The 27,941-nt window shown below is 43.0% G+C and overlaps 2 protein-coding genes across 2 annotated transcripts in view; one reads left to right on the forward strand and one right to left on the reverse strand.

Moving 5' to 3' along the window:
* The window catches only part of brf1b (BRF1 general transcription factor IIIB subunit b), a 55,759-nt gene extending 37,319 nt beyond the window's left edge, over positions 1 to 18,440 (reverse strand). Inside the window, exons 1-3 of the mRNA XM_069657791.1 lie at positions 18,235 to 18,440; positions 17,289 to 17,500; positions 258 to 338 (exon numbers count right to left, since the gene is read on the reverse strand). Of these exons, the coding sequence (XP_069513892.1) occupies positions 258 to 338; positions 17,289 to 17,472 (265 nt within the window). The 5' untranslated portion in view covers positions 17,473 to 17,500; positions 18,235 to 18,440. The remainder of the gene's footprint in view (positions 1 to 257; positions 339 to 17,288; positions 17,501 to 18,234) is intronic.
* A 303-nt stretch (positions 18,441 to 18,743) lies between these two features.
* xrcc3 (X-ray repair complementing defective repair in Chinese hamster cells 3) lies at positions 18,744 to 27,916 on the forward strand. The gene is made up of 7 exons (XM_069657548.1): positions 18,744 to 18,886; positions 19,960 to 20,091; positions 20,221 to 20,418; positions 20,709 to 20,863; positions 21,216 to 21,428; positions 26,379 to 26,416; positions 27,476 to 27,916. Exons 1-7 carry the CDS (start codon positions 18,832 to 18,834, stop codon positions 27,687 to 27,689), a joined length of 1,005 nt encoding a protein of 334 aa, XP_069513649.1. The 5' UTR covers positions 18,744 to 18,831; the 3' UTR covers positions 27,690 to 27,916.
* The last annotated feature ends 25 nt before the right edge of the window (positions 27,917 to 27,941 follow it).

Genomic DNA, 27,941 nt, shown 5'->3' on the forward strand with positions numbered 1-27,941 from the left:
TACCTGACACACACAGGGTTACCTATACCTGACTCTTACCTGTGAGACATAGAGGATTATCTATACCTGACTCTTACCTGACACACACAGGGTTACCTATACCTGACTCTTACCTGACACACACAGGGTTACCTATACCTGACTCTTACCTGTGAGACATAGAGGGTTACCTATACCTGACTCTTACCTGACACACAGAGGGTTTCCTATACTAACTATTTGAATGTAAATAGATGAATGATGATGGAGGCACTCACCGCCCTGCAGGGTCTGAGCTCTGGATTCTTTCCCAACACTGGTGTGAAAACCAGAACCAAGAAGAGGAGCTTTTACTGGACCTACAGAGAGACAGACAGGAAGGTAGAAAGACACAGACAGACAGACAGGCAGACAGGTCACTCAGTGTATAATAACTGTTGCAGACTGATGTGAGATGGCATCGGTGGTTTTAGTCGTTGTGATTCAGCACTTTATAAATAAAGATATGTTTGATGTTAGATTACATTGATGGGTCTTTACAGGTTAGTTAGAGGTCTTTGGATCTGCTGAGGAGCTCCTGCTGTAATCACACTCAATCAGAATCAGCTGTGGCTGCCCCTGTTACCAGGGAAACCATTTGATTAGCTCACCTGACTGCAGAGGGAAAACTTTTCCTCCACAGAGACAGAGAAGAGACAGAGACGGGTTCAACATGAAAACTGCTGCTTTCATCATGGGGTAAGTCCAACTAATCTCACCTGAACAGGTAACATACAACTCACCTGGACAAGTAACAAACAGCTCACTTGGACAGGTAACATACAGCTCACCTGGACAGGTAACATTTGGCTCACCTGAGGGGTGTACTATGAAGATTAGAGAGTTCGTTGGGTCTGTTGAGCCTGAACTTAGGGTTTTCAGTGTCACGAAGCTGGCTCTCTTTTAACCTGGTTAAATCACCATGGTAACTTACTCTGCAAAGCTCACCTGGTCGGGACTAGGTTATGTTCAGAGTTTGGGCTTAAATCGTCTGTAAAGCGCTGTCCTGTCGTTAATAAAGTTCTGACGATGTTCTCTGTGGGTAATATTGCTCCTCAGCTGTATGGATGTATACAGAAACTTCTGGAACGTAACGTTTTGCACGTAAAGACACAGAACGAAGCCCTGCAGGTACAGCAGCACATACTGTATCATCGCATCACAGAGCCTATGTCAAGACATTCATTTGAATTGTAGTTGGACAAATACTGAAGTTATTTCCATTTGTCATGAACTGAAAGTATCTGAAGCTTCTGACTATACTCCTGAAATCCTGTGTATCATTATTACAGCGTGAGAGTTGTGCTGTATGTGTAGTTGTTAAATTAGAAATAAATGGGAGGCACTGAGAGCGTTAAGTGAGGTAAAATCAAAACATTAATTTCTGCAGCATTCCTCTTGTCTTTTTGCAGCAGCAGTGTTGGTTTTTACAGTAATTACTTTTTAAATACTCATCATCGCATCTCAAACAGTCAGTAAATCGCCCCTTTTTCCGTGAGTGCGCTCAGAGCCTGAAGCAGAGAGCCTGAGTTAACAGACAGTTCATAACCACCTTCATGATACCTGTAATCTCTGACTGTAATCTCTGACTGGGGCTTCAGGCTTTGTCGAGACAGTTTACCTAAAGAAAATTGGGGTGTGTTGAACTGGCTTCGTAGTATGTGTAAAAACATAACCTCACTGCCTCTCTGTTGCAGACTCCTCTTCATCTGTTGTGAGTTCACAGAAAGAACAGCTGGAGGTCGACTGGAAGGTAAACAGACTCAGGGTCTTTACTGGTTTCTTTGCTGGTTTCTTTACGGGGTCTTTGCTGGTTTCTCCACAACCACAGAAAGTAACTTAAATCTTCGATGTTTGTAGGTGACCTTTTACCTTCTGAATGACCCTCTTTGTTTGTTTACTGAAGCAGACGTTTTTCAGATTGTTTGTGTTGTCAGGTTCTGCAGAGCCTGTTGTTCAGTCGGAGTGTCGGGATCGTTACCTGTGGATCCACGTCACCTCCACACAGACACCCCTCTTTGAAGCTGTAGGTCAGTTCTTTAACATTTACACTCTAAAAGCCTCAAGTACACCTGTTCACCTGTCTACTTGCTCATCTGTCTACCTGTTCACCTATTCTGTAACATTTCTGTACTGATGTAGATGGAAATGGCATCCACTCCATCAGCGAGGAGCTCGCCTCACTCTGTGGTTATACCATCAGCAGTTTCAAGATGGACGGCTCCACCACCTTCAGAGCCTCATACTACTCCTGCTTCACACACAACCAGGTAGCTCCGCCTCTCTGCAACTCGCAACCAGGTAGCTTTGCCTCTCCAACAGACAACCAGGTAGCTCCGCCTCTTTGCAACACAACCAGGTAGCTCCACCTCTCCAACAGACAACCAGGTAGCTCTGCCTCTTTGCAACACAACCAGGTAGCTCCGCCTCTCCAACAGACAACCAGGTAGCTCCGCCTCTCCAACAGACAACCAGGTAGCTCCACCTCTCCAACAGACAACCAGGTAGCTTTGCCTCTCCAACAGACAACCAGGTAGCTCCGCCTCTCTGCAACACACAACCAGGTAGCTCCGCCTCTCTGCAACACACAACCAGGTAGCTCCGCCTCTCCAACAGACAACCAGGTAGCTCCGCCTCTCCAACACACAACCGAATAGATCCGCCTCTCCGCAACACACAACCGAATAGCTCCGCCTCTCCGCAACACACAACCAGGTAGCTCTGCCTTTGACTGACTGCAGCTGTGATGAGCTTTGGCTGCTTCTCATATGTCTTATGTGATATATCCTCGCTCCTCGCTCCTCGCTCCTCGCTTGAACCGAAAGTAGTTCCAGAGCCGCCATATTGAGGAGTGTCTCAAAGCTCTTATCGCTGATTGGAGGAGCGAGGAGAGAGGATACATGAGAGCAGCCTCCACGGAAGTCTTTTACTGGCCGACACGCCCCCTTATTAGATATCAGTTAGTGATTGGACGCTGCAGCAGATCGGACTGATGTGAAACTTCACAACATCACCGGAGTTTCATATCGCAGAGAGGAAGAAGCGGACCTTAAAACAGACTTTACAGGGCGCCTTGAAACCAACTATAAACAACTGAAGCTGAACAGGCTGCAGTCTGTGTTCCTGCTGCAGAGCCAGACGGACATTTCTTACAGCACTGTGTCTTTATATTATTTGTTCATTATTTACATGTTTGATCACAGATAATCTGATCTGAGTTAATTATTTAATCAGCCCAAATACTGTCTGCTCATGAACTATGAACATTATTGATTAGGCTCAAAGTTTCAGGATAAATAGAAATCACGTCACGCTGATCAAACCCGACCTCACTGATGATCACGCTCACACGTAAAAAGTGTTACCTGCTGACAGAGAGACGCTCCTGCTCCCTCTGAATTCATTCATTCATCTGTAATAAAAGTTAGCAGGGGAATAACTGATCATGATGAGAGGTATTTCTTTAGATTACATTTAATAGAAATGAATCTGTATGAAACTTATTTTTACTCAGAAAACAAATCAAATCTGCAGTTATTCACTGCATTTTCTATATTTTACGACAAGTTATGATCAATATTTCGTTCTAAACGATCTCAGCTTGTCAGATACCAACTCATTATACCGGCGTTGTTTATAGTCGGTTTCAAGGCGCCCTGTAAAGTCTGTTTTAAGGTCCGCTTCTTCCTCTCTGCGGTATGAAACTCCGGTGATGTTGTGAAGTTTCACATCAGTCCGATCTGCTGCAGCGTCCAATCACTAACTGATCTGTAATAAGGGGGCGTGTCGGCCAGTAAAAGACTTCCGTGGAGGCTGTTCTTGTGTATCCTCACTTATCGCTCCTCGGAACTCCCTCCTCGCTCCTCGCTCCTCCGCGCAGCGATAAGAGCTTTGAGACGGTCCTCAATATGGCGGCTCCGGAACTACTTCCGGTTCGGGCGAGGGGTGAGGAGCTATCAAATAAGAGACTTTGGAAGCAGCCTAAGATGGGTTAAGATGCAAGTGAAAGACGCGAAAGTGAAGGAAGCATGGATGCAGTTCAAGAGACATGAGAAGCAGCCATTTTGTTTCGTGTTTTCCAGAAGGACGAGGTGTTCACCTTTAGGTTTAACGTGATCGTGAGTGATGCTGGGGGCAGGTGGATCAGTCGGCCTGTTTCTGCGGTGTGTTCTCGTCTGATCTGGACTCACAGAGAGATCATCTGTGAGGAAGACTACATGGAGGTCAGAAAACTACTTCACTACATGAAGTCTTGGAATGGATTTGTGTCCAAAGTATCTGAAAGCTGCGTGAGACTGGTGTGGTTTAAAGGCTGTATCATGGTGTCGTCCAGGTAAACGTGAACAGAGAGTCTTCATGTGGAGGACTCTGGGGGGGCGATGGACAGATGTGGCAGGCAGCTTTCTCAATGGTAAGATCCCACCAACACAACATCAGCAATACCTGAGGGCTGGAGCACATTTTTAACTCCAATGTGACAATGTTTTCACTGTAAAATATATATAACATTTAAAATTGTCCTTGTCTTTTTATTTCTTCACCACTGCTCCTTCATTCTCTCAAAACCTTATCAGAGATGATTTGAAGATTTTGCTGATAATGACTTAAAGGACTTGGTGGAAATGTTAATCCTTTTATAAGACACAGTGCATCCTGGTGTCGTTGGGTAGGGATTTCCTGGTTGCTTTGCTGATTTCCATGGTGACTGAGCTTTTTATGTCCCTCAGCCTGTTTAAAAATCTCCATGTAGTCAAATAATCAGCAACTAATAAAGTTGCGTCTAGAAACTCTTTAATCTGAAGATCTTTATTTGTAATGAACAAAACTACCGAAATGAACTCGGTGTCCTTTGGAGAACTTTGAAGTTTTGATGTTGTTTGTTTGGTTGTCTTTGCAGGCGCAGAGGACAGCAAGTTCTGTCTGGCAGCTGATGATCCTGAAGAGTGGTGGGCAGGTTTCCTCCATGTCCATCAGTGAAGCCCAGAGGCAGGGCTTCAGCCTGACAACCACTGCCCAGAGGATTGTGCTTCGTTCGCAATACAAACAGTCACACGCAGAGCTGACAATGGTGAGACACACATGGAAGAAGAGAGACAGTCTATAGTCTAGAAAGTTCCTTATACATTCATAGGTTACATTTACATTTTATATTTATGGTCAGGTCGACGGCATCCCTGTGGAGGTAGTCCGGGTCTCTCTGTTCATTAAGCAGAGGCTGATGGTGGTGATGATCGATGTTTCCATGGCCTGCACAGTGAGTAAGTTCTCCAACACAATCACACCTAAACAGGAAGCAGGTCTCCTGTCCGGTGGATAGATGTTGCTTACAGGGAGTCTGTTGATCGTCCCTCAGATTCGGGTTCTTTCGATGGTGCCCAGCTACTCTGGGATGTCCCCCGGGTCATGTCCCCTCTTGTAGGGGAGGGAGCCAGGTTTGAAAGTCGAAGCCTTGGTCTGGGGGTGGATGGGATGCTGCTGGATGAACCAACTGCAACCGCCAGAGGATTCAGCCTTGGTCAACAAGGATATGTTGTCCAGATCAGGGTTCCTTTTGGGGCAGAGGGGGGCCACAGAACGGTACGGTCAGCCCCATTTCAACTTCAGAAAGGAACAACAGATGCAATCAAATGAGGACTAATGTCATAATTGACAAGCGGATAACAACATGGTAAACTGCAGGTTTGTTTTCTGTTCTTCTCGGCAGAGTTTGGTGGCGAACAACGTGTACAAGGAGACGTATGTGATCTTCCTGCTGTATGAACACATCTTCTCGCTGCTCTTTGAAGACGGCAGCAGCATCGACACAAGACACAGAATGCTCAGAGTGCTTGACACACCGCTGCTCTGCCGACCACCCTTCAGCCTCAACCGTGAGTCTCCTAGTTTACCACCTGTAAAGTCCTTGGTCTGCAGCTTAAAAGGCTTTTATGACGGTTCACATAGTTCACTCATAGAAAAAGAGAGAACGTTCGAAATCTGAATTTTGATTTAAGGAGAAACACCCCAAATTCTCTAGGGCCTTCCCCGTTAGCGTAAGTCTTTGGGTTTTTGACTGTTGCTCACAAAAAGGTAATGGAGTCATAATGGTAAAATCTGCAAATCTGTTCTAGACAGGATGAATAATCAATAAATCAGCAGGTAAAGTTTAACAGTTTATTCCTGAATGGGGAGAATATTTTTGATTTTCATGAATCACCCATTTCTATGTGTTTCTTTATCCTCTCTCTTGCTCTGTTTCTTCCTGTAGAGACTATGAATGAGGACCAGGTGTTCAGGGTTTACCTGGGAAACATTCCTGCTGATGTCATTTTAGAGAAAGTCCGAATCAACAAAAAGCAACTGATGTCTCAGAGCCCTGAGCACGGCCACAGCATCAGTCCAGTTGTTCACACCAATGGCAGCCGAGCCTACAAACTCCAGCTGCCCTTTGAAGACTCAGTTGTCCACTGGATGGTGAGGGGTCCACACAGACATGTACGACACATACAGCAATAACCAGGCTCTGTGTTGTGATCTGATGTAATTCTGAAGTAAGCAGTGAACAATGCATTCATGTTTCATTTTTATTCTTAAGACTAACCAGAATTTCTCCAGTGTAGTCTTTGAGGATTTGGCCTGCAGCTTAGCCTGGTTGCTGGCCTAGTTGATCTGTTTTAGCTTTGTGGTTTTACATGGAATTGTTTAAATGGATGTGGCCTGATCTGTGACTGTTACGGCAGTAGTGATGGATACTATTGTTATGCATGTTGAAGTCTTACATGTTGCAATAAAAGTAATGCAATTAAAGTCCTGTGTGCTCCATCCATGATGATCATGATGCAGAGACTGAATTAGTTAGAACCAAACGCAGCTGAGAATGTGGAAACAACAGAACCAGAGAAAGCAGATGCACGCCACAGTATGGTACTAGAAACTAGATGCTGCTTTATAATCCTGTATGGCAGTGATGAGAAGTTACAAGTGCTGATTGATCCCTCTCATGAGGATGCATCCTGCAGGATGAGCATAATTTGTCTTCTGATGTGGTGATCTTGGGCTGAACATGCCTTTTTGTTGCGTTCTGCCTCTGAGAAACTTTTGTCTTTTCCCAACAGTACCTTGGTCAAGGTGTGGTGCAGTACTCCATAGATGTAAACTTCACTCTGACCATCATGCCCCAGAGAGACTCTTACCACCACCACGCAGTCATCACAGCACAAGTTTACAATGCATGTAAGAAGACTTGTTTGCTCCACACTGGTCCTGAAACATGAATTCACCTTCCTCTGGTCTACAGGACATATGTGAGTTAAACCCGTCAGCACAGCTGGGTATTAAATGCAGACTTTCTACTGTAAGTCCCTCCAGAGATCACAGCTCAGTGTTCAGACGGTGGAATCAGCTTCAGTGTGGTCAGACCATCGCAAGCTCAGAGTCTCTGGGAGGTGGGCGTCGACCAGGAGCCTCTGACATCACAGCTGGCGGCTCAAAGAGGGTACTTTCTCTACGGCGACACCCACAGAACTGCCCTGGAAGTCCCTGTATTCTCCATTGGATACACCTATGAGGTAAAAGTCCAGTATGTTGGAGTCCTCTACTGCTCTATTGTACAGAAACGGTACCAGGATTTGTCACAGTGCTACACATTGGCCACAGGTTTGTGCTTTCTAATTCACTACTGAATCAAAGAAACAAACTGTACAACCCACAGTGAGCAGAAAGAACCATATGGGGGTTCTATATACAAACCCTCCCTGGTCCATCTTTGTCTTAGAGGAAAGCATGAATCTGAAGGCCTTGTAAGAGTATCAGGAGACTGATGCCAGCTGGAACATCTCCTGGTTAATTTACATCTGCAGTTAAAGCTCCTGTGAGGAACTTTGTGTTTGTGTTGCTTTTGGCGCCCCCTGTGGTCAAAGCTGCACCTCTTATCTCTTCGCTGATTTTGTCCTGTTCATGCTAAAGTGGAGTTTTTTAACAAAACGAATCCTCCTGCTTTGTTTGACAGTCACATGCATCACTCATTTTAAATGTTTGCCCTGTAACATGAAAACAAAAGCAGCGAGCAGCTAATCTCTCTGTCTGACACCTACCCCCCCCCCCGGATTAAAAGGGTTAGAAAAATAGAAAAAACCAATCTTGTCGCTGATGCTATGGTTTGCTTTTGTATCTCGTATAGAGTCATCAGAATTAATTCCAGTCTGTTCCATAAGCAGCAAAAAAAACTGAGTTTAAGAGTTGGTGTGAAGGTATTGATTTCAAATTACTTTTTCCCCTTTAGCGATGACAGTGGCAGCTCCTCTCTTTCTCATTCCAACATATTGGACATTTGACAGAGTAAACTTTTCGTCCCATCCAGTCTCAGATGTTTCTACCTCAGTGCTGCTCATGGTGATTCATGTTGGGTCTCTCTCTAAATAACCGCTTTCTGTCTGTACGTGTCTTTGATCAAAATCTCAGAATAATAACTAACTTTATGAAAAGATAAAATATTTGAGTCGCAGTCCTACGACTAAAAATGCATTCAAACTTTAATTTTAAATTTAGTTTTGCCTCAGTTGCTCTGATGAGATACAGAAAATTACACCATTCATTCAACCTTTATTTAATTTTGAAAAACCATTGAGGGCATGCCCTGATGTTCAATGACATCAAGAGTACAATGAAAACGACAATACAATTTCACTCAAAATAACAAAGACAATACTCAGTGAAAACAGTTGCACACTGGACAGTCTAATGTATCTTAAACAAATCAAGGTGATGATCTCAAACCACTAAGCCTCAATCTTGAGTGTGTTGTAAGTCATTACTAATAAACCATTAAAGGAGAAACTATTTTTCTTTCCAGGGCATCAACCTGTCAAACTTTTATGGAACCTTTCAGCTTCTTCTGAGAGACGCCAAAACTTTGGAGGTCCAGACATCCACCTCCAAACGCTGCCTCTTCAAAACACAGGACATGATAGGTAACCTTTGCTCTGCTCCACAAATTCATCTTAGCTCCTTAAACTGACTTTAGGCAGTTAGTTTATTTGTGTAATCTTCATCAGTCTCAAAGTGCCTCAACATGCTAAACTTCGGGACCAAGCTCTGACTGGAACACTGAGAAGTAGATCCAGCACGGTATCAGATTTAATTGTCTCAAGACAAACTCAAAACTCCTCTTAAGTGAGGGCTGAATCTGAGAGTCGACTGGATAAAGACCAACTGAAGACTACGTTTTTCACACTTGTGGTTCCTTGCCTCCCTCGATCAGATCCTAAATCAAATCTTGGTTTGATCTGGTTCCAGACCGAGATAAAACCATAAGACTTCTCTTCTTTGGTGTCAGTCTGTTCTGCAGACGGGACCATGACAGTGGTGACAACTCCAACCTCCACCTGGCCGACAGTGCAGCCTGAAAGAACCACTCTTCTGGACCCCACCTGTAGACCCAAGCAGACCGATGGATCCAGAGTCCTGTTTGAGTTCAGGTTGGACTCTTGTGGGACCAGAGCCATGGTATGACTCAAAAATACTAAAACAGCCAACTGCTCATTTAAGTCCGGCTAATTTATCACTTAACTTTAGATTCTAAGAAAGGTTTTGCCCCTGGATCGGCAAGCTGCCCACTTGTCTCTGGCTGACTCCATAAGCCTTGTGTTTACGCTCCCTAAAAAAAGTAAACACAATGGAAAACACAATGTTGTTCATATGACAGGCCAGTTTACCACAAAGCTGAAATTCATCAGCCGACCAGTTAGCAACAGTTTGTTCTTTAGCAGTAACAAAAATCGCCTGGTTCCAGCTTCTCTGATGTCAGTACTGTTTCAGTCTTCAATAAAGACAGAAACATTTTTTGGTGGTTGTCCTGAAAGATAAAGAACATCTAGTATAATATCCTTTTTATAAAGATATATTTTATAACTGATTATGAAGATATTATCCTTTTATAACATGTTTCTGTTCTCTTGCTTTGCACAACTCCACAAAGTGTATGCTAAGATGTGTTTAAAGTTTTGTAACTGACGTGTTTAACAGGTCGGGGAGTCATACATGGTTTATGAGAATGAAATCCTCCATGACAGACAGATGATCGCCGACGGACCAAACTTTATCTCCAGAGAATCTCAGTTCAAGTAAGGAAACACTTTACAACCGGAGTCTGGCTCTCTGGAGGACTCAGACTGTGACAGTCCATAAAACAAAACTGGATTTAAAGAATCCATCACATGTTCAAGAAAATTGATGACCAAATGTCCGATTCTTCAACAGGTTGACAGTGAGGTGCTTCTATCCACTTAGTGGAGTCAGCAGACTGACTGTGGACCGGCTCTTTGGATCACAGAGTCCTGGATTTGGTTCACTCAAAGTCTTCAAGAGCCTTAAAGGTCACAGTCTAAGTTAACGACCAGCCAAATCCAGTTTGGTTTGAATGACAGAATTATAAAATATCTTTATTTTACAGCAGATTCCGAAAAAAAACTGCCTGCACAGGACTGTTCACTTCAGGTAATTGGAAATGCCTTCAGTGCCCCAACAAACCAGGTCCACCCAACTCCAGAGGCAGGAAGAGTCCTGCCTCACTCTGGTTCAAGTCCGCAACCCAAACCCGGATCCAGCCAATTCATCACTGTACCAGGAGGACACAACAAGCTGCTCCACTCCCCCCAAAACCTCCACAATTTTCCAAACCATCTCCTCCCTGCGCATGAAGGTCCAACCATCAGTACCCATGAAGTCCCTCTGCAGGTCTCATCTCCCGCTGGAAATCTCATGTCCCAGACAAAAGAACAACCAGTATTCAGAACACCAAGTGAAAACCATCTCCACAACTTTCCTCACAGACATGACAAGTTACCAGAGAGCAGTGTCCATCTGTCCAACCTCAATACACCAACATTCAGCTCTGGAAAAGAGAGACATGAAAATTCAGGACTAGCTGAAGACAACCTGGCCTTAAGTTCTTCCAGCAGGATTCCTTTTTCTCCTTTTGTTGTTGAACCGGTTGAAAGTCACTGGGGGAGTTCCAGGCAGGGTTTAGGTGAGGGTGTGTGGCCCTCTGGCCTAACATGGGACCAGCCCACTCAAACTGGTTTAATTCAGGAAAATAAGAACCTGCAGAGTCTTAATGATGATCTTGCTCCTGGCATGCAAGAACAGACCAAATTAAATGTGGCCAATCTGGATTTAGGTATTTACAGATACTCAAGTGGTGGGCAGGAAATGGCAAAAACTGAAGAGGTACTAGGATACCAGCCTCAAAGATGGTCTGATCCTTCTCAAGCTACTCCGCAACACCCGGTCCTTCAACCACCAGCTAAGTACAGCCCAGACCACTTTGGCAGCAGTGAACTCCTCCTGCCCAGCAGAGACGAGAAATACGTCCCTGGTAATGCCAAACCCGTTGCATCCAAAAACGCTGTCCATAACTTGTCTATGAGCACTGCAGCACCGTCTAATTCAACCAGTCAAGTCAACCAAAACCCAGACAGACCAGGGTCTATTGAAAGAAGGAACATTGAGACAGGTTGGTCAAGGGTGCAGAATGTTAGAGTCAAACCTCTCAGCAAGCTTGTCTCCTCTAAGCACAACCAGAAACCTGTTATCCAGCAAGCAAACCCTCTAATATCTTATCCATCTCAGTATGCCACTGGTGTGAATGCTGACAGAAGTGATGGGAACCACTGGACGTCACAACAGCTTCCTGAACAGAGCGATTCAAAAATACAAGAGGAATATGTGCCTGAGGAAAAGCAATTCCCAACACTGAAGCTGGACCAAGGTTTTCATAGTGTCCAAGTGAAATCGGATCAATCTGCTGTGATCCAACCTAATTATCTTCCCCGGAACCAGCAAGGACCCCAGCAGGAACCAGTCCATCAAATCCCAAACCAACCAGGACACCAAAAGACAGTCGTTGAACCAACAGGTATTTCTTGTTTTCCTTGCTGCCTCTGTGCAGTTATTTTTTATTTTAAGAATAGAATAGAAATCTTTATTGTCCCCTTGTGTGGAAATTTGCCTTTGGCTTCACAGACTTGCATACAGTTTGAACTTAACAAGACACGCATACACATACAGCAAGATTCTTCCTCTGCCATGGGTCGGGATACACGAGATATTAAATAAACAAACGGCAGAGTAATGAGTTATGTATTTATTGTTAATAGTTAGCACTTAATCTAAATAGTTTTGACATGTATGATTACTTATGTCAGTCCCTAATATCTAAAAATTAATCATTAGTGTAGCAGGATGACAGAGGATGGAATAAACGACTTCTTCAAAACGTTTCTTGTTGCTGTGGACGCTCGAGATCATCTTCCTGAAGAGAGTTTTTGAAATTCATTAAACAAAGGATGTGAAGGGTCCTGAACTATGGATGTTGCTCTCCTCCTGGTGTGTGTGGTGTACAGCTCCACCAGCTGTCTCTGGGGGTTCCCCATTCTCTTGCTGGCTGTGTTGAATATTTTTGTGAGCTTGTTTTTGCTCCGAGCCCCTACATTTCTGTACCAGCAGGTGATGTTGTAGGAAATTATACTTTCCACTTGACTGGTGTAAACCATCCTCAAGACTTCCTTGCTCAGAGAAAGAATCTCTACATTGCCTTTTTGAAAATGTAGTCTGAATGCTCATTAAAATTTAAGTTGGTGTCTAAGATCATTTAGCTGCTTAAACTGACTTCTGATGTTTCTAACCTAGCATTTCACAAAGACAGAGCTAGGCTAGCAGTTTGCCCATGTGTGCTCAAATAAAGAAAGACCGCTGTGGTTAAATACTCTTCCCTTAAATCAGATTTTTCTGTTTCTTCTCCCACTATCAGGAGCGTCTCACATCAGAGTCAGACTTGTTTCTGGCCTAAAGGAAAGGTCCCAAACACATCAGCAGCCCAATCGGCAGAACCTTCAGAACCCCACCACTCCGTCTGACATGAGAGGAGGAACCAGCAAGACCTCCTACCCCAGCTTCACACCACAGGACATCCCAAACACTCCTGTCAACATCCGAGAATATCACCCAAACAATCCCAACAGTAACTCTGAGATGAATCCTGCTGCTAGGGGAGCTGGGGTTATTGGTTCCTACAGAGGCTTTAATGGTTCTGGGGGTTCAGTTTCAGACCTGAAGAGCCACACCAGTTCTGACTGCAGCCAGTACAGTCAGTACGGAGCCAGTGTTCACCAGGGCATCATGAGAGGTACTCAGAACAGATCTAAACTAATCACCCATAACATGAATTTACACGCTTTGCAAAGTCAACTTTTAAGTTTGAGACTTGGTGAACCACCAGCCTCTGAGCTACTTTCACTGAGAAGCTGCTTCAGCTCACTGGCTGGTGCTGGTGCTGATGGTGCTGATGCTGATGGTGCTGCTGCTGCTGCTTTGTGTGAGGGTGTGACCATGTTTCTGTCTCCACAGGTAAACAGATCCACTGAGAACAGAAGCTTCAAGAAAGACTCTGATTCAATAAAGCTTCAGTTTGTTCACAGCTGTTTGAATTTGGCGTGTCTACATGATCTATAAAGAGAGTTACTTCACTGTGCAGTCTGCAGGTGTTCACATTCTACCAGGTGGACACGTCTCTAAAGAGCAGCCTTTAGCTCCAGTTGGTAGAAAACGACCACAGGAATGATGAGACATTTCGTTTGAGGTTGGCTGGATGATATTTTATATATATTCTATAACACAAACATGAGGTCACTGTGTTACATTGAATGGTGTACATAGAAGTCCGTCAGAGGTTCATGGTGGTTTCAGCTGTCATACTGATTACAAGTCAGGTATGTATCCCATCTCGACCTGTCCTCTTCTCCCTTCTCTTTCTGTGATCTTAAAATGAATAACATACGTTCCATACTGCTGTTTACACTGTCTATCCTTTGCTTCAGAGTGGGAGAAGCCGCTGTCTTGTAATTGCCTTTTGCTTGCTACCATAAGAATTTTCAATATTTGTCTCAATCTGATCCTTAGGTATGTTTCCTTGGTAGAGAGAGTGACCAGTGAACTCCATATCAAATCCTAAAATACTCTTAATGGCGGCTTGAACATCGACCCAGAAAGGTTGTAAAATGGGACCAAAAGATGCGAGTGTGATCTGCCACGAAGCGCCCACAATGTCTCAGCATTGATTCTGAAGTTATTTTGGAGGTTATAAAAAAACCTCAGTTCTTCCAGCTGTGTCTCCTGCTGGAGATTTGTGTCCAGTTCTCTTCCCCACTTTTGCTTTATGTAGTCTGTTGAGTTGCCCTTCATCCGTAGTATACTGAGGTCCAGATTCCCAATGATCCGTCTAGTCTGTTCTGAGTTGTATATCTGTTACATCAGAGGGTTCTTCTTTGTTCATTCCCTTCGCTTCTTTTACATAATGGTGCTGTAAGTATAAAAATCCTGTTTCTCTAAACCATATTTTCTGACGTATACCAGATGCCCATGAATTCCCCGTCCTTTACTAAAGAGGAATCGGATGTGAAACCGGACCTTATCCATGTCTGTGTCTGAGATCTTGGGATGCTGGTTTAAAATGTGGGTCATAAGCCGGCCATCTAAGTAACTGCACCTCTTTCTGGAGCTTAGACTGCGACCATAAACCTAAGGAACAAACAAACCCATTGTTTCTGGATAGTAAATAATTCTTTGAGAAATGACGAACAGCCCAACAAAGACTGTACAGGTCTACCTGGTGTTGAAAGTTCAATGTTTTTCATTGACAGTTGTTGATATGTTCCCCCTTCACCTGTCCATTATCATTGTTCTCCAAGTACGTCTTTCATTCTTTTTTCATCATCTCTTTGAATCCTGGACTCCTTCAACATACTTGTGTTTATTTGTTTCCATGGAGTGTTTCTGCGTGTGCTATGCAGCTTCAGGCCAGAGTGGTCTGAAAGGTCCCTTGTGCCAATTTTACATTCTTTTCGAGTAATGTGTGAACAAACGATCAGTTCTTGAGCAAACATTATGGCGGGCAGAATAAAAGGTCAGATCCGATCAGTGTATGGACAGGACACGGACTTCATCCGATCAGTGTATGGACAGGACACGGACTTCATCCGATCAGTGTATGGACAGGACATTGGAGCTTGAAAGTAGGTCTGAACGATTTTTGAAAAAATATGTAATTGTGATTATGTCGACATATATTGCGATTTCGATATGATTCGTGACAGTAAAGGGAATGATAATTTTTGCATCATTATTTTCACATAAAAATATGAATTAGTGACTATGGTGTGATTTTAGCAGGGATCTGTACCAAGCGAAAATATTTGATACTTTCGTCCGTGTGTGATGTGTAGGCCAGAGCATCTCTGCAACAAAATATTTAAATTAAAATTAGGGATGCACCGATCAGGATTTTTGGGGCCGATACCGATTACCGTTTTTTAATAGTGACATCTGCCGATCACCAATTTATATAAAAATCTGAACACAGAAATGAATACATTATGATCTTAGTGTTCATCAGCCATTGCACTTGATAACTGCTCTGTTCAGTAGACCATAAATGCACATAAACATATCGAGGCTGAAACATGCAGGCTCTGCAATCATACTTAACAACTGTATCAGCTGTGACCACAAGAGACAGCTCTGACACTGAGCCTAACAATGTTAAAGATAACTATTGCAAAAATAGAAATTGATAATAAAATCCAAACACAGAAGTATTCTGTGTTTATCAGTTAAAAACCGAGTTTTAAGAACAAATGAAGCCGTTCTCTGTAAACGGTTTAACAAACAGCAACATTCAGTCAGGCCTGTGTCACAACATGTCGACCTTCAAGAGCAAACAAGGACCTTTAACAACTTGAACAGGCTCACGTGTGTCTGATGCCTGCAGTGTGATCTCATCTAACTGTACTTCCTTCAATGACGGATTTATTTTTAACGATGGAAAAATATTGAGTCGTCCTCCGGTTTGATAAATTAGAAAACTGAGTGCGATCTAGTGATTTGAAGTCATTCACAGTCCCGTTGGTTGAGAGTGTGAATATATTTCTTTTTGGAGCGCGTCTGTGTCAGTGATCACTCGCCCCTGCAGCCGTCACCCCTGATTTCACACAAGTGAGCGTTTTATTTCTCTTAACTGTCACTGCGAAAAAAAACAATCTGCTCGGTGTGATGCGCCAGTGTGGCTCATAAGTTTTACGTCATGCAATCGGTTAGAGTGATCGGGCCGATCACTGCTCCCCTAATTAGAGCCCCAAAGTCTGATGTTCTTTGGCAAAATGCCAAAAACAGAAACTCATTACAACTCCCATTCACAATGTTTAATCGTCTTCATATTTCTTATGTATGATCACAGTCCCAGCCTAAGCACAACTACATGCAAATATCTCCCATAAGGCATAGTGCCCCCTACTGGAAACAGGAAATGACATGTTTTACGCCCCTCCTCTAAGGCAGTAAAACATATCAACCTCAAATTATTGTCAGGAGTCTCTTAAGACCTTGTTTAAGGTTTGTTGAAAAGTCTGAGATTTCACCAGCAGGCGCGGCGACGCGGCGAAAACAACCTTCGCCATGAACTTTAGACTGTTCTAACTCGGCTGTATTTCATCATATCTGCACCAACCTGGAAAGAGTCTGCCCTGAACACATGTGCATACAAATTTACTTGCCTTACCTATAGCGCCACCCACTGGTGAGAGCCTGTATCAACTCTCATATACATTGTCTGATCTGCTCCAAGTTTCACAGTTTGGATGAGGGTGCTGCCCTGAGCAGATCTGCATATAAATATCAGTCATTGTCATAGCGCCACCTAATGGAAAGAAGTAGTAGTAGTTCTCATATACATTGTCAAATGTCCTCCAAATTTCAAATGTACGATGCCAGTCCCGGCCTGAACACATCTACATAATATTTTGAATCATACTCATAGCGCCACCCACTGGTAAGAGCCAGTACTAACTCTCACATACAATGTTCAATCGGCTTCAAATTTCACATACGATGACTCAAGACCAGCCTGAACACATCTACATATAAATGGTCAGTCATAGTCGAAGCGCCACCTAGTGGTACAGAGGCAGTAGTACTTCTCATATACAATGTCGAATCTCCTCCAAATTGTATATGTATGATGCCGGTCCAGGCCTGAACAGATGTACATATAGATTTGGGTCATGCTGATAGCACCACCTACTGGTGCACAGCCCGCGGCTGCAGCACACCCCGCGGCCAGAACCTGACCTCACATGCTCTCTAAATGAGGGTTCTGTAAACGTTCTCTGTCTTAGTCTCCGAACAGAACCTGACCTCACATGTTCTCTAAATGAGGGTTCTGTAAACGTTCTCTGTCTTACCGTCAGCAGAGACGAATTGTCCCACAGCAGATGAAACTCCTCCACTTCCCTCCACAAACTGGACCTCGGAGACGATGATATTGTCCTCCAGAACAGAACCACAGCTTGTACACACGGCGCTGCCCCGGGCCTGATCCACGTCTATGTCTGAACCCCCACAGGTCCTGCACACTCTGGAGCTCATGGTGGAGGAAGTCAATGGTAAATACAACCTGCAGGTCAGAGAGGAAGAGGCCAGCTGGGTGACAGTGATCAAGAGTAGTGTTGATTATAGGTTAGGGTTATACACTAACATTAACACTAATAATAAACTGATATTAACCCAGCACCCAATCAGAAACAAGTTATCACCCAGATCATGATATAATACAAATGATAATATCCTAATACATCTCCTCTGGATCCGAGCAAACTAAAGTAAGTTGCTGGTTAGTTTTCAGGCACTTTAACTAAACAGTATACATTAAAAATCAAACACAGACCTCTGCTGAGTTACTCTGAGATTAAAATAAACTCAGCTTTGTAAACATTAATGACATGATTCTTCTTTCTTCTCTAACACTTTGCGATTCCCTAAATATAAAGTGCAATACAAATAAAATGTATTATTATTATTATTATTATTATTATGATTCATTCTTCAACTTAAAACATCAAGATCGCTGTGCATCATGGGAACTAACAGGGCTGACACCCCCAGCATGAACAAGATGAATGGATTATTGAACTAAAATAACTTTAAATGAAGCCACTGGAGCAAAGCAATGTGGAATGTTTTCTACAGGAAATAATCACTCTGCTTCCACCAAACCACCAGTCTTAACTAGTTCAGATTAACTAGTCCGCCAAACCACCACTAGTTCAGATTAACTAGTCCTCCAAACCACCAGTCTTAACTAGTTCAGATAAACAAGTTCCGTTGTTCTGTGGTTAAAGAAGAACTCACCGACGGGAGAAGCTCTCAGTAGAAAACAACAGTCCAGTTAGAAACGCGCTGTTTGTGTCTTCACATTCCGTTTCTTGTCAGAATTCATTTTATTTTTCTTTCAGACTAATATTAATACTAATATTAACGGTTGATTTCATTACTCCACATTTGTATACTAGTAATAATCGTTCATAGGACAGACTCTGATCAGTATTTGGACGGGTTGTTGTTTTCCTGTGGCGCAGTGCAGTGACGTGGGTTGCGGGTTGCTCGATGTAGGAAAAATATAAATGGACTGTAACATATAACCATGAATACTAAAAATAAAATGTTTGTATTCAGTACTAAGTATAGGATAAGCAATTGAAATCTATTCCAGCTGTTCAATGTGAAATATGTATCCTGGTTTAACAAATAAACCGGGACCGTTTGCCCCCACACAACAGCATAATGGTTTCATCCGGCGCCTCGTGATGACGTTACGTATTCGAGCGGGTATTCGTAGGGGTAAAACAGTTGGGACAGAAACAGACAGACGGATTAACATTTAGTTAAAACAGTTTTCTGATTCTGTGGTTGCACCAGCGCCGCAGACAGCATGTCCTCGGCAGGAAGATGGACTGCGACCAGCTGGAGCTCAACCCGAGGATCAGAGCAGCCGTAAGGAGAGGTACAAGCTGCCACTCCAGACTCCATTTAGAAATACCCCACTTTGACAGTACATCGCTTTCCTTCAAATGTTGTGAACTTTTAGAACAGAATTTTATAAATTATCTTAGACTGTATCTTTTTGAAGTACTGTCGGCATATAGTGTATATAACTTCATTCTATACAACTGGAAGATCTGTACATCAAATCTTCCTCAAGATGATTGCAAGTTCTAAACTAAGCAAGTAAGGCTGCCTTAAAAGATTTTAAATGGATTTTGTTATTGGATGGACACTCATCCTGTCAGGTGACCTGAAATATTCAAAGAGAGGTGTGAAGGAGAGAGCACAGAGTCTTAAGAGCATAATTTATCTGTTCACACAACATTTACACCCTGTCTCACACCTCCTATTTGTAAGTTTCTCTGACTGTTGCTCTGGCTGTTGTTGTTCTGGCTGTTGTTGTTCTGACTGTTCTTGCTCTGGCTGTTGTTCTGACTGTTGTTCTGACTGTTCTTGTTCTGACTGTTCTTGTTCTGACTGTTTTGCTCTGGCTGTTGTTGCTCTGACTGTTGTTGTTCTGACTATTGTTGTTCTGTCTGTTGTTCTGACTGTTGTTGCTCTGACTGTCATTGTTCTGACTGTTGTTCTGGCTGTTGTTGCTCTGACTGTTGTTGTTCTGACTGTTGTTGCTCTGACTGTTGTTCTGACTATTGTACTGACTTTTGCTGCTCTGGCTGTTCTGACTGTTGCACTGACTTTTGCTGCTCTGGCTGTTGTTCTGACTGTTCTTGTTCTGACTGTTTTGCTCTGGCTGTTGTTGCTCTGACTGTTGTTGTTCTGACTATTGTTGTTCTGACTGTTGTTCGGACTGTTGTTGCTCTGACTGTCATTGTTCTGACTGTTGTTCTGGCTGTTGTTGTTCTGACTGTTGTTGCTCTGACTGTCATTGTTCTGACTGTTGTTCTGGCTGTTGTTCTGACTATTGTACTGACTTTTGCTGCTCTGGCTGTTCTGACTGTTGCACTGACTTTTGCTGCTCTGGCTGTTGTTCTGACTGTTCTCGTTCTGACTGTTGCTCTTGCTGTTGTTTAGCAAAGTTGCGGTCTGTCGGTGAGGTGTTGTGTGCTGGTCTGGACCCTCAGAGACTCGGCCTGTCTCGCTCAGACCTCCAGCAGCTGCTCAGAGCCGCCGCCGCCGCCTGCAGACGACGTCCTCCAATCACAGGTCAGAGCCCTGATGATGGCGACTGATTGGACACCTCAGAGTGATACATATATACATTTAAACCTGTGTGTTTGTGTGTTTGTGTGTGTGTGTGTGTGTGTGTATGTGTGTGTGTGTGTGTGTGTGCAGCCCTCCTGCTCCGGGGGGGGCAGTCCAGTCTACGGCTCAGCGTCGGGTGTCCGGTCCTGGACGAGCTGCTGAGGGGGGGTCTTCCTGTGGGTGGCGTCACTGAGCTGTCAGGAGAGAGTGGAGCAGGAAAGACTCAGCTGGCTCTGCAGCTCTGCCTGTCTGTGCAGTACCCCCTCCAGCAGGGGGGGCTGGATTCAGGTGAGTGAACGCAACATCATCCAAACGTAAGAGTAGTGTATCAATACTTCAATAAACATGCTCAAAATGACCTCCAGACGCTCAGAAATCCAACTGAACCTGAACTCAGCATCAGATCAGCTGACCAATTTGCACACAGCTTCCTGTTTCAGTTTGATTACACAGAATCCGGTTCTGGTCTGAGAACAGACATCATCATATCCTTTCCATCAAGTGTCCCTTCTGGACAACAAATCCCAGCTGTAGTCCCGTTCCCGTCTGGGTTCTGAAGCGTTCTCCGTGTTCTGCAGGAGCCGTGTTCATCTGCACTGAGGACTCATTCCCGAGTCGCCGCCTGCAGCAGCTGATCCGAGAGCAGTCCAGCCTGCGCTCCGACGCCCCGCCCACCCTTATCAAGAGCCTGCAGTTCAGCAACAACATCTACATCGAGCACGCTGCTGACCTGGTGAGTGTGACCTATGACCTCTGATTATTGACCTCTGACCAGCTGTCTCCTGTTACCTCTCTCCTGTTACTCTCTCTTGAATGTATATGGTCCTCTGGTTTACACATAATTTTGACTCATAAGAAAAATGTAAATATTTCTCAAATATCGTTATTATTATATTATTACTTTTATTTTATGTTACTGTTTCGTTACTGCTTCCTTATTTTATTTTGTTTTGTTTATTATTCTATTTATGTCTCTATTTTTAATATTTACCCTTTCTAATCAGAGCGTCCCAGCATAACTATTTCACACCATTGTACCTGTATAACCGGAGTGACAATAAACATCTTGAATCTTGAACCTGCAGGACTCTTTGCAGGTGTGTGTGACTCGTCGGATCCCCCTCCTGCTGACTCGGGGTCTGGTCCGCCTCCTGGTGGTGGACTCTGTGGCGGCTCTGTTCAGGTCTGAGTTCCAGGCTTCTGATTGGCTGAAGAGAAGCAAACAGCTGATCAGTTTCTCCTCTAAATTGCATCACCTGAGCCAGGAGTATAACACACCTGTGCTGTGTGTCAACCAGGTATCACATTTAATCATGTCTGTGTCTCACGTTTAATCTTGTCTTTCTCTCACGTTTAATCATGTCTGTGTCTCATGTTTAATCATGTCTGTGTCTCACGTTTAATCTTGTCCGTGTCTCATGTTTAATCATGTCTGTGTCTCACGTTTAATCGTGTCTGTGTCTCATGTTTAATCATGTCTGTGTCTCACGTTTAATCTTGTCTTTCCCTTACGTTTAATCATGTCTGTGTCTCATGTTTAATCATGTCTGTGTCTCACGTTTAATCGTGTCTGTGTCTCATGTTTAATCATGTCTGTGTCTCACGTTTAATCTTGTCTTTCTCTCACGTTTAATCATGTCTGTGTCTCATGTTTAATCATGTCTGTGTCTCACGTTTAATCGTGTCCGTGTCTCATGTTTAATCATGTCTGTGTCTCACGTTTAATCATGTCTGTGTCTCATGTTTAATCATGTCTGTGTCTCACGTTTAATCTTGTCTTTCCCTTACGTTTAATCATGTCTGTGTCTCATGTTTAATCATGTCTGTGTCTCACGTTTAATCGTGTCTGTGTCTCATGTTTAATCATGTCTGTGTCTCACGTTTAATCTTGTCCGTGTCTCATGTTTAATCATGTCTGTGGTTCACGTTTAATCGTGTCTGTGTCTCACGTTTAATCTTGTCCGTGTCTCATGTTTAATCATGTCTGTGGTTCACGTTTAATCGTGTCTGTGTCTCATGTTTAATCATGTCTGTGTCTCACGTTTAATCGTGTCTGTGTCTCATGTTTAATCATGTCTGTGGTTCACGTTTAATCGTGTCTTTCTCTCACGTTTAATCTTGTCCGTGTCTCACGTTTAATCATGTCTGTGGTTCACGTTTAATCGTGTCTGTGTCTCATGTTTAATCATGTCTGTGGTTCACGTTTAATCGTGTCTGTGTCTCATGTTTAATCATGTCTGTGGTTCACGTTTAATCGTGTCTGTGTCTCATGTTTAATCATGTCTGTGGTTCACGTTTAATCGTGTCTGTGTCTCATGTTTAATCATGTCTGTGGTTCACGTTTAATCGTGTCTGTGTCTCATGTTTAATCATGTCTGTGGTTCACGTTTAATCGTGTCTGTGTCTCACGTTTAATCTGGTCTGTGTCTCATGTTTAATCATGTCTGTGGTTCACGTTTAATCGTGTCTGTGTCTCACGTTTAATCATGTCTGTGGTTCACGTTTAATCATGTCTGTGTCTCACGTTTAATCTTGTCCGTGTCTCATGTTTAATCATGTCTGTGGTTCACGTTTAATCATGTCTGTGTCTCACGTTTAATCGTGTCTGTGTCTCATGTTTAATCATGTCTGTGGTTCACGTTTAATCGTGTCTGTGTCTCATGTTTAATCATGTCTGTGGTTCACGTTTAATCGTGTCTGTGTCTCATGTTTAATCATGTCTGTGTCTCACGTTTAATCGTGTCTGTGGTTCACGTTTAATCGTGTCTGTGGTTCACGTTTAATCGTGTCTGTGTCTCACGTTTAATCTTGTCCGTGTCTCATGTTTAATCATGTCTGTGGTTCACGTTTAATCGTGTCTGTGTCTCACGTTTAATCGTGTCTTTCTCTCACGTTTAATCGTGTCTGTGTCTCACGTTTAATCTTGTCCGTGTCTCACGTTTAACCGTGTCTGTGGTTCACGTTTAATCGTGTCTATGTCTCATGTTTAATCATGTCTGTGTCTCATGTTTAATCTTGTCTGTGTCTCATGTTTAATCGTGTCTGTGGTTCACGTTTAATCATGTCTGTGGTTCACGTTTAATCTTGTCTGTGGTTCACGTTTAATCTTGTCTGTGGTTCACGTTTAATCATGTCTGTGGTTCACGTTTAATCGTGTCCGTGTCTCATGTTTAATCTTGTCCGTGTCTCATGTTTAATCATGTCTGTGGTTCACGTTTAATCGTGTCTGTGTCTCACGTTTAATCTTGTCCGTGTCTCATGTTTAATCATGTCTGTGGTTCACGTTTAATCGTGTCTGTGTCTCATGTTTAATCATGTCTGTGTCTCACGTTTAATCGTGTCTGTGTCTCATGTTTAATCATGTCTGTGGTTCACGTTTAATCGTGTCTTTCTCTCACGTTTAATCTTGTCCGTGTCTCACGTTTAATCATGTCTGTGGTTCACGTTTAATCGTGTCTGTGTCTCATGTTTAATCATGTCTGTGGTTCACGTTTAATCGTGTCTGTGTCTCATGTTTAATCATGTCTGTGGTTCACGTTTAATCGTGTCTGTGTCTCATGTTTAATCATGTCTGTGGTTCACGTTTAATCGTGTCTGTGTCTCATGTTTAATCATGTCTGTGGTTCACGTTTAATCGTGTCTGTGTCTCATGTTTAATCATGTCTGTGGTTCACGTTTAATCGTGTCTGTGTCTCACGTTTAATCTGGTCTGTGTCTCATGTTTAATCATGTCTGTGGTTCACGTTTAATCGTGTCTGTGTCTCACGTTTAATCATGTCTGTGGTTCACGTTTAATCATGTCTGTGTCTCACGTTTAATCTTGTCCGTGTCTCATGTTTAATCATGTCTGTGGTTCACGTTTAATCATGTCTGTGTCTCACGTTTAATCGTGTCTGTGTCTCATGTTTAATCATGTCTGTGGTTCACGTTTAATCGTGTCTGTGTCTCATGTTTAATCATGTCTGTGGTTCACGTTTAATCGTGTCTGTGTCTCATGTTTAATCATGTCTGTGTCTCACGTTTAATCGTGTCTGTGGTTCACGTTTAATCGTGTCTGTGGTTCACGTTTAATCGTGTCTGTGTCTCACGTTTAATCTTGTCCGTGTCTCATGTTTAATCATGTCTGTGGTTCACGTTTAATCGTGTCTGTGTCTCACGTTTAATCGTGTCTTTCTCTCACGTTTAATCGTGTCTGTGTCTCACGTTTAATCTTGTCCGTGTCTCACGTTTAACCGTGTCTGTGGTTCACGTTTAATCGTGTCTATGTCTCATGTTTAATCATGTCTGTGTCTCATGTTTAATCTTGTCTGTGTCTCATGTTTAATCGTGTCTGTGGTTCACGTTTAATCATGTCTGTGGTTCACGTTTAATCTTGTCTGTGGTTCACGTTTAATCTTGTCTGTGGTTCACGTTTAATCATGTCTGTGGTTCACGTTTAATCGTGTCCGTGTCTCATGTTTAATCTTGTCCGTGTCTCACGTTTAATCATGTCTGTGGTTCACGTTTAATCGTGTCTGTGTCTCACGTTTAATCGTGTCTGTGTCTCACGTTTAATCGTGTCTGTGTCTCACGTTTAATCATGTCTTTGGTTCACGTTTAATCGTGTCTGTGTCTCACGTTTAATCGTGTCTGTGGTTCACGTTTAATCGTGTCTGTGGTTCACGTTTAATCGTGTCTGTGTCTCACGTTTAATCTTGTCCGTGTCTCATGTTTAATCATGTCTGTGGTTCACGTTTAATCGTGTCTGTGTCTCACGTTTAATCGTGTCTTTCTCTCACGTTTAATCGTGTCTGTGTCTCACGTTTAATCTTGTCCGTGTCTCACGTTTAACCGTGTCTGTGGTTCACGTTTAATCGTGTCTATGTCTCATGTTTAATCATGTCTGTGTCTCATGTTTAATCTTGTCTGTGTCTCATGTTTAATCGTGTCTGTGGTTCACGTTTAATCATGTCTGTGGTTCACGTTTAATCTTGTCTGTGGTTCACGTTTAATCTTGTCTGTGGTTCACGTTTAATCATGTCTGTGGTTCACGTTTAATCGTGTCCGTGTCTCATGTTTAATCTTGTCCGTGTCTCACGTTTAATCATGTCTGTGTCTCACGTTTAATCGTGTCTGTGTCTCACGTTTAATCGTGTCTGTGTCTCATGTTTAATCGTGTCTTTCTCTCACGTTTAATCTTGTCCGTGTCTCACGTTTAACCGTGTCTGTGGTTCACGTTTAATCATGTCTGTGGTTCACGTTTAATCGTGTCTGTGTCTCACGTTTAATCATGTCTGTGGTTCACGTTTAATCGTGTCTGTAGTTCACGTTTAATCGTGTCTGTGGTTCACGTTTAATCGTGTTTGTAGTTCACGTTTAATCGTGTCTGTGGTTCACGTTTAATCGTGTTTGTAGTTCACGTTTAATCGTGTTTGTAGTTCACGTTTAATCATGTCTGTGGTTCACGTTTAATCGTGTTTGTAGTTCACGTTTAATCGTGTTTGTAGTTCACGTTTAATCATGTCTGTGGTTCACGTTTAATCGTGTCTGTGTCTCACGTTTAATCATGTCTGTGGTTCACGTTTAATTGTGTCTGTAGTTCACGTTTAATCGTGTCTGTGGTTCACGTTTAATCGTGTTTGTAGTTCACGTTTAATCGTGTTTGTAGTTCACGTTTAATCGTGTTTGTAGTTCACGTTTAATCGTGTCTGTGGTTCACGTTTAATCTTTTCTGTGGTTCACGTTTAATTGTGTCTGTGGTTCACGTTTAATCGTGTTTGTAGTTCACGTTTAATCGTGTCTGTGGTTCACGTTTAATCGTGTTTGTAGTTCACGTTTAATCATGTTTGTGGTTCACGTTTAATTGTGTCTGTGTATCACGTTTAATCGTGTCTGTGGTTCACGTTTAATCGTGTCTGTGGTTCACGTTTAATCGTGTTTGTAGCTCACGTTTAATCGTGTTTGTAGTTCACGTTTAATCGTGTCTGTGTATCACGTTTAATCGTGTCTGTGGTTCACGTTTAATCGTGTTTGTAGTTCACGTTTAATCGTGTCTGTGTCTCACGTTTAATCATGTCTGTGTATCACGTTTAATCGTGTCTGTGGTTCACGTTTAATCGTGTCTGTGTCTCACGTTTAATCATGTCTGTGGTTCACGTTTAATCATGTCTGTGGTTCACGTTTAATCGTGTTTGTAGTTCACGTTTAATCGTGTCTGTGGTTCACGTTTAATTGTGTCTGTCTCACGTTTAACCATTTCTGTTTTTCAGGTGACGGATGTTTTCAGCAGCTCCGATGACAGTTTGGGGTAAAAATGAATTTTGTATTTTATTTTCATAAACAGCTGTTCAGTGTTTTGTTTGGGCTGACCCGAATGCTTCGAAGCTTCAATCTTTGACATGCTAATCGACGGCAAGTTCATCAAGGCAGATTTACGTGTCGTTATACTGTAGCAATGTTTCCATTCATCCCCCATAAAGCAAGCTGAACCCACCGGCACAACACCCTGACTGTAACAAAAGACACGGCCTCCGCATTCACACACCTGCCCATCACCGGGGGATTACCTATATGCACTCCTCTACAAGCTGCAATATCGGAACTACATAATACAACACAAACATGTTAAACATAAAACCAATAAAAAAAACTACATTGTGGCTTCAACAAAAGGAGACTAAAACTGACCAAGAGCGAGAAATTGAGCTCCTCCTGTCCATGGATGACGATGGAGAACCGACTGTCACTACAAAGAAGGAACTGGAGGACGTTTTAAAGACAGGTTCTGGTCCTCTTGAGTGGTGGAGACGAAAGGCGGACTGTGATCCAGCTCCAGGTACGCTAGTTTGTGCTCAGGCCAGACTACAGACGGCATTTTTGTTGGGCTCTAAATCATGCTTTCGCTTTGATTGGATATGGTTATTTATTTAGTTTGCTCAATGCACACTGAAAGAGAAGGCACAATCGAATGCATTGCTTCTTCCATGGGTGGTATTGTGCTTTTATTAAGCCTCATCTGCCTTAGGCCAGCACTTTCTTTTTGTTCAAATCTGTAGGCAGCAGAAGCAATGCCGTAATTATTTCAGATGTCATTTAGACCCCCCCCCACCCCCCGGTCGCAAAGCGAAGGTAGCGAAGCTTCGAATACAATCAACGACTTGCTGTCGAAGCTTCGGGACAGCCCTGATGTTCTGATGTGAGAATATTTATGTAACTGCAGCTCAGAGGAAAACGTTTGATATATTTTAAACTTGAACATTTTACTTTAGAAAAGTGGTAGATTTAGTCAGATAATTAACAGTTTTTTTACGCGATAGTCAGAAATGTTTATTTATATAAGATATGTTGTTTCCTTTATTACTCCAAGCCCTCTGCCTGCCAGCGTTTCACCAGCTCTGGGGTTGGTCTGGGCCAATCAGGTGATGGTTCGGCTTATGATGCAGCGTCTCCAAGGGACAGTTGCCCATGGTGACCAGCACAGCGCCCTTCGCAGACTAGAGGTGGTGTTCGCTCCTCATCTGGCCCGAGATGGACGAGACGCTGCAGTCTGGAGGGAGGGGGTCCGAGGAATCCACACTTAATACTTAAAATCTAAGTAAATATATCCTAAACTAACAGATGTGTATAATGACGTAAACATATTCAAATGTGTCTATAAATATGATGATGTCTGAATTGTATATAAGATGAACACTTCACTGTGCTGCCTTGATAAACTGAGATCCTGTTTATGTTAAAAGTGCACTTTTCAAATAGAGGTTCTGTATTGACGTGTAAAAAAACTGAAAACACTCAAACATTAAACATGTCCAAGAGCATGTGGACAGCATGTA

Source organism: Semicossyphus pulcher, unplaced genomic scaffold (assembly GCF_022749685.1).
Source record: "Semicossyphus pulcher isolate SPU_LCO1_2020_fin unplaced genomic scaffold, fSemPul1.0.p SCAF_11, whole genome shotgun sequence".
Taxonomy (NCBI): Eukaryota; Metazoa; Chordata; class Actinopteri; order Labriformes; family Labridae; genus Semicossyphus; species Semicossyphus pulcher.

Excerpts from the sequence above, each read along its gene's own strand:
- xrcc3 (XM_069657548.1), top strand. The coding sequence starts at position 18,832 with ATGGACTGCGACCAGCTGGAGCTCAACCCGAGGATCAGAGCAGCCGTA. Across the intron at positions 21,429-26,378 it reads CTGTGCTGTGTGTCAACCAG|GTGACGGATGTTTTCAGCAG; the intron begins GTATCACATTTA and ends TCTGTTTTTCAG. Across the intron at positions 26,417-27,475 it reads AGCTCCGATGACAGTTTGGG|CCCTCTGCCTGCCAGCGTTT; the intron begins GTAAAAATGAAT and ends TATTACTCCAAG.